Here is a 9,416-nt window from a genome sequence, read left to right on the forward strand (position 1 = left end):
CATTCTGGGAGATTGAAGTTCGTCAGGAACCAGACCCTGAGATTGGTGGATCCATGCCGTACGCCACTGTGCAGCCCACGGATTGGCAGGAAAAGCCACTCCCCATCCCTCCTGTTCGGGAGCTGTGGCAGACGCTCTGGTTGTTAAGGCGACTCGTCCCGCCTTCTGGGGCTCTAGTTTGACTTTGTGATTGGCTACCAGTATCAAGGAATCCCGGCGTGGACAGCGCGAGGAGAAAGATGGCGGCGATGGCGGTCGGGGGTGCTGGTGGGAGCCGCGTGTCCAGCGGGAGGGACCTGAATTGCGTCCCCGAAATAGCTGACACACTAGGGGCTGTGGCCAAGCAGGGGTGAGGGCCGGACCTCCACGAGCGGAATGCGGGGTCTGAACTCGGGGACGGAGAAGGGCAGACTAGTCATCCCGGAGAAGCAGGGGTGAGGGGGTCGGCTAGGATGAGGAGGGCAGAGACTATTACTCTTCGGAGGGGAGGAGCCTCGGACCCAGTAACGTGAGGAAAATAACTTGTGGGAGGCCTGTGGTCACTGAGTCCCAAAGTTGGGAGAGTTGTTGGGTAAACTCTAAAGGGCCCTGGAGGTCGCGATTATTGTCTGGGAGTGGGAGGAGGTGTTAGGGGGCAAGGGAGAGAAGAGGCTAATCTTGACGGGGGAGGCATGGGCAGAACTGGGGCAAATCTGGATGTGATGGTCTTGGAAACATAGTGACACCTGAGGAGAAAAAAATTCTACTTGTGGATATCCATCATTTTCTCCTTACTCATATTTCCCATGGCTGTGTTTTAGGGAGAAATTGAGGCACAGTACAGCAGAGTTGATATCCCCCAAGGTGGTCTGAACTCAGCAGCCTAGTAGGCTGAACTGATGGCAGCTGAAAGGGCTGTGCAAAATCAAAATAGCCTAAATCCAGTTGCTTGGCTCTCTGGCACTGCTGCTCTCTTTACATGATTCTGGGTCTGTCGCGGTTGTAGGTTTGATTTCCTCTGCATGCCTGTCTTCCATCCGCGTTTCAAGAGGGAGTTCATTCAGGAACCTGCTAAGAATCGGCCCGGTCCCCAGACACGATCAGACCTACTGCTGTCAGGAAGGGGTAGGGACCATCCCATATGCCCCTTAATTATTAGAGGCAATAACAACTTCTGCTTTATCGGGGCCCTCATTCTCCTCCTTTTCTGACTTGGATATATTTGTTAGTCCCTGGGATATAGATAACTTGTTTTCTCCTTGCTTCTCTATTCTGCATCAGGCTATCCCATGTCTATGTAGAAAAAACCTTTGTCTCTCATTTCTACTCTTGATTCCCAAAACTAAAAATTGAACAAGTAAAGTGCTGAACCTTATTCAGTATTTGTCTTTCTTGGGTGGGGGAGTGCAGACTGGAATACGCTAATTGTGGGAAAGCTTTCTCCATGGATTCGTCCAGACTCAAAAGTGGAGAAGATTCGCAGGAACTCCGAGGCGGTAAGACTGTTTGACTTCTCTGCTGGATTTTTCTAACCAAGCTGGGTGGGGAGAGTGGTCCCCTCCCATCCCCAATAACTTGGTAAATCAACTGATAGAATGAAATTAAAGCTATTAGGCTGGGTGCTGTGGTGCACACCTATAATCCTAGCACTTTGGGAGGCTGAGGCTGTAGGATCACTGGAGCTTGGGAGTTCGAGACCAGCCTGGGCAGCATAGTGAAACCCCATCTCTATAAAATATACAAAAATTAGCCAGGCATGGTGGCGCATGCCTGTGGTCCCAGCTACTCAGGAGGCTGAGGAAGGAGGATCAATTGAGCTTGGGAAGGTCAAGGCTGCAGTGAGTGGAGACTGTGCCACTGCACTCCAGCCTGGGTGACAGAGTGAGACTTTGTCTCAAAAAAAAAAAAAAAAAAAAGGCTGTTTGCTTGTTAGCTCAAACTTTTCCTCTTCATCTCCGTTCCAGGCCATGTTACAGGAGCTGAATTTTGGTGCATATTTGGGTCTTCCAGCTTTCCTGCTGCCCCTTAATCAGGAAGATAACACCAACCTGGCCAGAGTTTTGACCAACCACATCCACACTGGCCATCATTCTTCCATGGTATAGCTGAGGGGCTCCTTTCCTGCTGCATATCATAGTAGTCAGATTGTGCTAAGTACCTTCTTGTGCGTAGCCATTCAGTGAAGGGTGTGTTTGGCAGAATTGAAGTATTAGTATTGGCGGGCACAGTGGGTCATGCCTGTAATCCCAGCACTGTGGGAGGCTGAGGTGGGCAGATTGCTGAGCTTAGGAGTTCGAGACCAGCTTGGGCAGCATGGTGAAACCCTGTCTGTATAAAAACCAAAATGAAAACAAAAACAAAAAAACACAAATTAGCTAGGTGGGGTGTCACACGCCTGTAGTCCCAGCTACTTGGGAAGCTGAGGTGGGAGGATGACTTGATCCTGTGAGGCGGAGGTTGCAGTTAGCTGAGATTGCACCACTGCACTCCAGCCTGGGTGACAGAGCCAGACCTTGTCTCAAAAAAAAGAAAAAAGGTCAGTATTGCGCACCTCTCCATCTAAAAGTGGTATGAAGAGAGTTTCAAAACATGTAAATGTAATTATTTTGGAAACTTACGTAAGACAAGGCAGATATTTACATAAGGATCTATATATAAGGTACATGTTCACTTACAAAATTACAAATTGGGAAAAGCATATAAAGGGATTAACGAGGTCTGGATGAAGTTTTTTTTATTGAGGGAAACTTTCTGGACCCAATGAGTTCAAAAGAGAGTTCTAAAAGGGTGACTGTTCATGTGCAGTTCTGGATGCGGGTACCCTTGGTGGCACCAGAGGACCTGAGAGATGATATAATTGAGAATGCACCAACTACACACACAGAGGAGTACAGTGGGGAGGAGAAAACGTGGATGTGGTATGTTTCCCTTTGCTGCTGTACCAGGGTGCAAGGGATAGGGTGAGGGGAAGTACAGGGTGCAACCTGTAGGGAGGTCTCCTTGAGCTGTGGTGATTGGTCGGCCATATCTAGTTGACTGTACTTTTCTGTATTTGACTGAACAGGTGGCACAACTTCCGGACTTTGTGTGACTATAGTAAGAGGATTGCAGTGGGTGAGTCCATGAGAATCCTGGGATGGGTGTCGCTTCTCTTACCTCCTGTGAATAAGAATCAGGAATTTCGTATATAGTATACAATTTTGCTACTTCCCCTCTGTCTCAGACTGCCTTTCTCTTAAAGAAGTAAACAGATTTTGCACAAAGGAGCAAGGAAGGGTTTCTTGCCTGGCAGTGGTTGACAGTTTTTCTTTTGCCTCGTGTAGCTCTTGAAATTGGGGCTGACCTCCCATCTAATCATGTCATTGATCGCTGGCTTGGGGAGCCCATCAAAGCAGCCATTCTCCCCACTAGCATTTTCCTGACCAATAAGAAGGGATTTCCTGTTCTTTCTAAGATGCACCAGAGGCTCATCTTCCGGCTCCTCAAGGTGAGTGGTAGGAGGGTTCTAAAGGTAGTCCAGCTATACATCTTGCCTTATTTACTTGTGTAGGATCGTTTTTTCCTGTGAGGCTGACTCTTTTTCTTTGGTTTCTGGGGAGCAATTTCAGTGAAGTTGGGAATCTTGAGAACAAAAAGGTAAATGCCAGTAGTAGCCCTAGAAACCTTTCAAAACAAACCAAACCTCATGAGAACTTTGCAGAAGGTTGCATTTAGGAAGTTACAGCAAGGATCCATGAGGCTGTTTGGGTGTTGATACTTTTATGGCATAAGAGGGCTTTTTCTTTTTTCTTTTTTTTTTGAGACAGGGTCTCACTCTGTCACCCAGACTGGAGTGCAGCCGTACGATCTCAGCTCACCAGAACCTCTGCCTCCCAGGCTTAAGCGATTCTTCTGCTTTAGCCTCCTGAGTAGCTGGGATTATAGGAATGCACCACTACTGCCCGGCTAATTTTTGTATTTTCAGTAGAGACAGGTTTTATCATGTTGGCCAGGCTGGTCTTGAACGCCTGACCTCAAATGATCCACCCGCCTCGGCCTTCCAAAGTATTGGGATTACAGGCGTGGGCCACCACGCCCGGCCAAGGGGGCTTTTTATAAGTTTACTGAAGCCTCATGCTGCCTTTGTTGGTATTGGGACAGATGCTAGAGAACTGTTGGTCCGGGCCAGGTGCAGTGGCTCACGCCTGTAATCCCAGGACTTTGGGAGGCTGAGGCGGATGGATCATCTGAGGTCAGGAGTTTGAGACCAGCCTGTCCAACATGGTGAAACTCCGTCTCTACTACAAATACAAAAATTAGCCAAGCATGGTGGCACGCACCTGTAGTCCCAGCTACTTGGGAGGCTGAGGCAGGAGAATTGCTTGACCCTGGGAGGTGGAGGTTGCAAGTGAGCCAAGATCACGCCATTGCACTCCAGCCTGGGCAATAGAGCGAGACTCCATCTTTTTTTTTTTTTAAAAAAAAAAAAAGAGAGAACTATTGATCTGGGCCTTATTTTACACTAGGGCTCTTTGGCCATATACCATAATATTCCAGAATCTTGGTTTGAGGGCTGTGTCTGATGGTCTGACTTTTCTCACAGTTGGAGGTGCAGTTCATCATCACAGGCACCAACCACCACTCAGAGAAGGAGTTCTGCTCCTACCTCCAATACCTGGAATACTTAAGCCAGAACCGTCCTCCACCTAATGCCTATGAACTCTTTGCCAAGGGCTATGAAGACTATCTGCAGTCCCCGCTTCAGGTGGGTCTGGAGTGCACTGAGAGGAGGAAGGTGGGATGGAAAATGTTTCTTGAGAATATATGCCTCCAAATCTTACTAAAGCTCAGAAAGCAGTGGAAAGTTTTTGATATTTTAGTGCATTGTCCTTTGCCAGAAACTGGCTAACTTTGTCCTTTTCCTCATTCATCAGCCACTGATGGACAATCTGGAATCTCAGACATATGAAGTGTTTGAAAAGGACCCCATCAAATACTCTCAGTACCAGCAGGTACTGTGTGGTGTCCAGGGTGAGGAAAGCACAGGGCCAGCATGACCTGGGGAGGATGGGATTACAACCATGGGATATTCTCTCCTCCCTCCAGGCCATCTATAAATGTCTGCTAGACCGAGTACCAGAAGAGGAGAAGGATACCAATGTCCAGTGAGTGCTTTCCCCTCAATCTCAGGGACTTGCATACCTATATCTGTATATGCCAAGTCTGCTTGACTCTTCCCTTTCTTTCTTAGGGTACTGATGGTGCTGGGAGCAGGACGGGGACCCCTGGTGAACGCTTCCCTCCGGGCAGCCAAGCAGGCTGACCGGCGGATAAAGCTGTATGCTGTGGAGAAAAACCCAAATGCCGTGGTGACGTGAGTAGCAACCTGCTTGCTGGGAAGTTAGTCCTCATTGCCAAATTTCCTTAACATCTCTCCTTACCTTATTGTCTCTGTTTCAGGCTAGAGAACTGGCAGTTTGAAGAATGGGGAAGCCAAGTGACCGTAGTCTCATCAGACATGAGGGAATGGGTGGCTCCAGAGAAAGCAGACATCATTGTCAGTGAGCTTCTGGGCTCATTTGCTGACAATGAATTGTCGCCTGAGTGCCTGGATGGAGCCCAGCACTTCCTAAAAGGTGCCCCCAGGTTGGGGTGTAGGTGGAGGGTGATGAAGGGTGAGACAGCAACCTGGGAGGAGGGTACAGGGTTTAGGGGAAAGTGGGTTGGACCTGGGTCACATCATATGAGTTTGAGAGCCACTGCTCCACTGCCTCTGTGCCCCTAGCAAATGAAGTCATCTCTCCAAACCTTAGTGTTCATATTTGTAAAATGAAGGGAGTGGGCTGGGCGCGGTGGCTCATGCCTGTAATCGCAGCACTTTGGGAGGCCAAGGCAGGAGGTCAGGAGTTTGAGACCAGCCTGGGCAATATGGCGAAACCCCGTCACTACTAAAAATACAAAAATTAGCCAGGCGTGGCGGTGCACGCCTGTAATCCCAGCTACTCGGGAGGCTGAGGCGTGAGAATCACTTGAACCTGGGAGGAGGAGGTTGCAGTGAGCTGAGATTGTGCCACTGCACTCCAGCCTGGGCAACAGAGCGAGACTCCATCTCAAATAAATAAATAAATAAATAAATATGACATATGTACCCTGAGCTTAGCTTTCATCAGGAACTTTTGTGGGACTTTGTGACCCCACAAAAGTTAAGAACCACCAGATTAGACTATCTTGGGTTCTTTCAGTTTTAATCTGTGTGACTCTGTAAATTAACCTAGAAGTGGAATCCTCCATGACAGTAGTTGGAAGCAGGCTGGCTTAGTAATGTGACAACATGCATTTGTCTCTTTCTTCCATGCCCATGCCAACGTTGGTTGGTTTTGACATGGGAGGTTTGATCCTTCTGATCCTTCAGTTAGTACAGACATACCATTTCCCTCCCTCTGGAACTAATTTGACTCTCCTGCTGTGCAGATGATGGTGTGAGCATCCCCGGGGAGTACACTTCCTTTCTGGCTCCCATCTCTTCCTCCAAGCTGTACAATGAGGTCCGAGCCTGTAGGGAGAAGGACCGTGACCCTGAGGTAAAGAACCACTCTCTCTGGAAAGAAGTGGTACTCTTTAGTCCTCTTCTTTTTCTGTATTTGCATCAGCTATTTTCTTCTGCTGGGGATGAAGAGGTGAAGGAGAAGTTAGGGACTGGGGAAGCACTAAAGTAAAACTTTTTTTAATCCTTGGGGAAGTAGTTCTCTCGTGTGTCTTCCCCAACACTCACTCTCTCTTTCTGTCTCTGACAGGCCCAGTTTGAGATGCCTTATGTGGTACGGCTGCACAACTTCCACCAGCTCTCTGCACCCCAGCCCTGTTTCACCTTCAGCCATCCCAACAGAGGTAGGTTCTTTTATGGCTGTCCTCTGACTAGAGGGGTGCGGGCTTCTTCCTTCCTCCTGCTTTCTTCCCTTGCTGTCCCTAGTCTGCCTTATCTACTCTTCCTTTCCTGGGTCTTGCTCATGCTTTATCAAGTTGTCTAGAGCTTCTGGCCCCTTGTCACCCACATAATTATTTCCTGACAGATCCTATGATTGACAACAACCGCTATTGCACCTTGGAGTTTCCCGTGGAGGTGAACACAGTACTACATGGCTTTGCCGGCTACTTTGAGACTGTGCTTTATCAGGACATCACTCTGAGTGAGTGTCTATGGCAGTAGATGGCAGAGTATGAGGGTGTGCTGCCTGGGCAGCTTGTATGTACATGTGTCATTTAGATTTATGGGGGGCCCAGTGCTCAATGAATGGAGATCTTTGTTTGTGTGATTAGAGAAGAGACCCTCTTCAACATAGGCAAAAGGCACAGCCATGGAGACCTCTGTTTTTTCATTATTTTGTCCACACAGGTATCCGTCCAGAGACTCACTCTCCTGGGATGTTCTCATGGTTTCCCATCCTCTTCCCTATTAAGGTAGGAACTGCTTTTAAGACTCTGTAGTTAAGCAGTAACCTTTGCCTTTGGTGTTGTGCTTCTTTCCTTCTCCCAGGAAGATAGTTGACTATGACTCATGTTCTCCTGATTTCATATGCTCTTGGATCCCAGTGGTAGGTGTTGGGAGTATTTGGAGTGGCCTTCTGCCTGGCTTTCCCGCATCTACTCTGGCTACTCTTCTGTCTGTTCTCTACTTTGAGCAAGAGTCATCTTTTAAAAACTGAAATTTGATCTATCTCTCTTGCTGTCTTTTTTTTTTTTTTTTTTTTTAAAGAGACGGAGTCTCGCTCTGTTGCCCAGGCTGGAGTGCAGTGGCGCAATTTCGGCTCACTGCAAGCTCCACCTCCCGGGTTCATGCCATTCTCCTGCCTCAGCCTCCCTGAGGCTGAGAGTACAGGTGCCAGCCACCACACCCGGCTAATTCTTGTATTTTTAGTAGAGACGGGGTTTTACCATGTTAGCCAGGATGGTCTCGATCTCCTGACCTCATGATCCGCCCACCTCGGCCTCCCAAAGTGCTGGGATTACAGGCGTGAGCCACCGCGCTTGGCCTGATCTTATCTCTCTTTTTTGCTAAAAACTCTTCAATGCCTTCCCATTGTCTTTAGGATAAAAGTCAAAATCTGGGACATTGCTTGTAAGACTTGATGTGATCGAGTGTTTGCTTGCCTTTGCAGCTACTGTCCCCTTGCTTACACTGCTTCAGCCTTATGGACCTTTTTGTTCTAATTGTCTATCTTCTTTCCTACCTCAGGCTTTCATGCCTTTCTCTTGCCTGTAAAGTTCTTTGCTTGTCTCTTCACACAGTTAACCTATCTCCTAGGTCTTCTTTAAACATTTTTATTGTGAGATAAACTTTCTCTGATCTCCTAGACTAGGTTAGTGTTCCCTTTCATAGGTATTTTTCTAGCACTCTGTACATGTTCACAGCTCTCACCACACCTTTGATTATTTGTGTTCTGATAGGCTTCAAATAACTTTCATGAGGGTTGGGACAGTCTTGTCATGTTTATCATTTTATCTCCACACCTACCTTAATACATTGCCATGTATAATTCATAGCTTCACCCTGAACCTCCCTGTCTTTCTTCTTACAGCAGCCCATAACGGTACGTGAAGGCCAAACCATCTGTGTGCGTTTCTGGCGATGCAGCAATTCCAAGAAGGTGTGGTATGAGTGGGCTGTGACAGCACCAGTCTGTTCTGCTATTCATAACCCCACAGGCCGCTCATATACCATTGGCCTCTAGCCCTGCGTGCAAGTGTCCAGAGCCTTGGAAGCAGCTTCAGGTTCTGCTCCTGTAGTACAGAAGGTGCGGTACATCTATGGGCTGTGATTCCCCTTGCCCATCAGAGAGGAGCATTTCAATCTGCTTTCCTGCCTTACATCAAGGTGGGCAAGGGATTATAATTAATTGCAGGGCTCAAGCCACCAATCTATGAAGACCTCAGGCCAGGGGGTGAGGAATTAGTGCTGGATTTGAAGCTATGCACTCAGCCTCAAGAACTCCCTGGAATATCCCTGAGAACATGGGGTTTGAACGGATTTTCAGCCCTTCTCTGTTCTTGTTTTGATGGTTTTGTGTAAGAGGAAATACAAATAAAGTTATAGCCCTTTACTGCACGACCATGCTGCCCCCTGCCACTATTTTCCCACACCTCACTTAGACCCAGGCATGTTCAGATCTGTCCTCTTAGCCTATCCAAGACCCAAAGGGGCCTAGTTATATTCCCTACTTAGGAAGCTGAGCAATGACTATTGTAGTCCTGGATATAGGCCTTTCTGACCAGCTACAGTGAGCTCTTGTCCATTAGAACCTGCAGTTAGGCTTTTCTCTGGGGAGGAGGCATAGAGTTTGCCACCTTGGAAAAAGATGGAATAGTGAGTGAAGCCAGTTTCTCTTCTGTATTCTTGAGCTACTGCACCGGCAACTGGTTACCTCTCCTTTGTTACCTCTTGGGAAGACTGGAATCCATCC

The 9,416-nt window shown here is 47.9% G+C and overlaps 1 protein-coding gene across 5 annotated transcripts; it reads left to right on the forward strand.

The window, feature by feature from the left end:
* Window position 1: 1 nt before the first annotated feature.
* PRMT5 (protein arginine methyltransferase 5) lies at window positions 2-9,061 on the forward strand. Of its 5 annotated transcripts, none has more exons than XR_002002589.4 (18): window positions 125-349; window positions 986-1,104; window positions 1,390-1,475; window positions 1,944-2,078; window positions 2,785-2,897; window positions 3,044-3,093; window positions 3,303-3,466; window positions 4,562-4,723; window positions 4,893-4,970; window positions 5,065-5,123; window positions 5,210-5,332; window positions 5,419-5,594; window positions 6,430-6,539; window positions 6,753-6,846; window positions 7,029-7,145; window positions 7,352-7,416; window positions 8,535-8,750; window positions 8,859-9,061. XR_002002589.4 is itself a non-coding variant. In XM_004054915.3 (17 exons), the coding sequence occupies exons 1-17, from the start codon at window positions 240-242 to the stop codon at window positions 8,685-8,687; spliced, it is 1,914 nt and encodes a 637-aa protein (XP_004054963.1). In that variant the 5' UTR covers window positions 2-239; the 3' UTR covers window positions 8,688-9,061. The 5 variants fall into 5 exon arrangements, 3 of the variants coding, with proteins under 3 accessions (XP_004054963.1, XP_004054964.1, XP_018864985.1); XR_008671582.2 differs by having other exon boundaries at window positions 236-434; XM_004054915.3 differs by having other exon boundaries at window positions 2-349; window positions 8,535-9,061.
* The last annotated feature ends 355 nt before the right edge of the window (window positions 9,062-9,416 follow it).

Source organism: Gorilla gorilla, chromosome 15, assembly GCF_029281585.2.
Source record: "Gorilla gorilla gorilla isolate KB3781 chromosome 15, NHGRI_mGorGor1-v2.1_pri, whole genome shotgun sequence".
NCBI classification, from domain to species: Eukaryota; Metazoa; Chordata; class Mammalia; order Primates; family Hominidae; genus Gorilla; species Gorilla gorilla.

Bases quoted from the DNA above. Each gene is read 5' to 3' on its own strand.
- PRMT5 (XM_004054915.3), top strand. From the start codon at position 240: ATGGCGGCGATGGCGGTCGGGGGTGCTGGTGGGAGCCGCGTGTCCAGC. The intron at 350-985 runs GTGAGGGCCGGA...TCGCGGTTGTAG, and splicing joins GGGGCTGTGGCCAAGCAGGG to GTTTGATTTCCTCTGCATGC. The intron at 7,417-8,534 runs GTAGGAACTGCT...TTCTTCTTACAG, and splicing joins CCATCCTCTTCCCTATTAAG to CAGCCCATAACGGTACGTGA.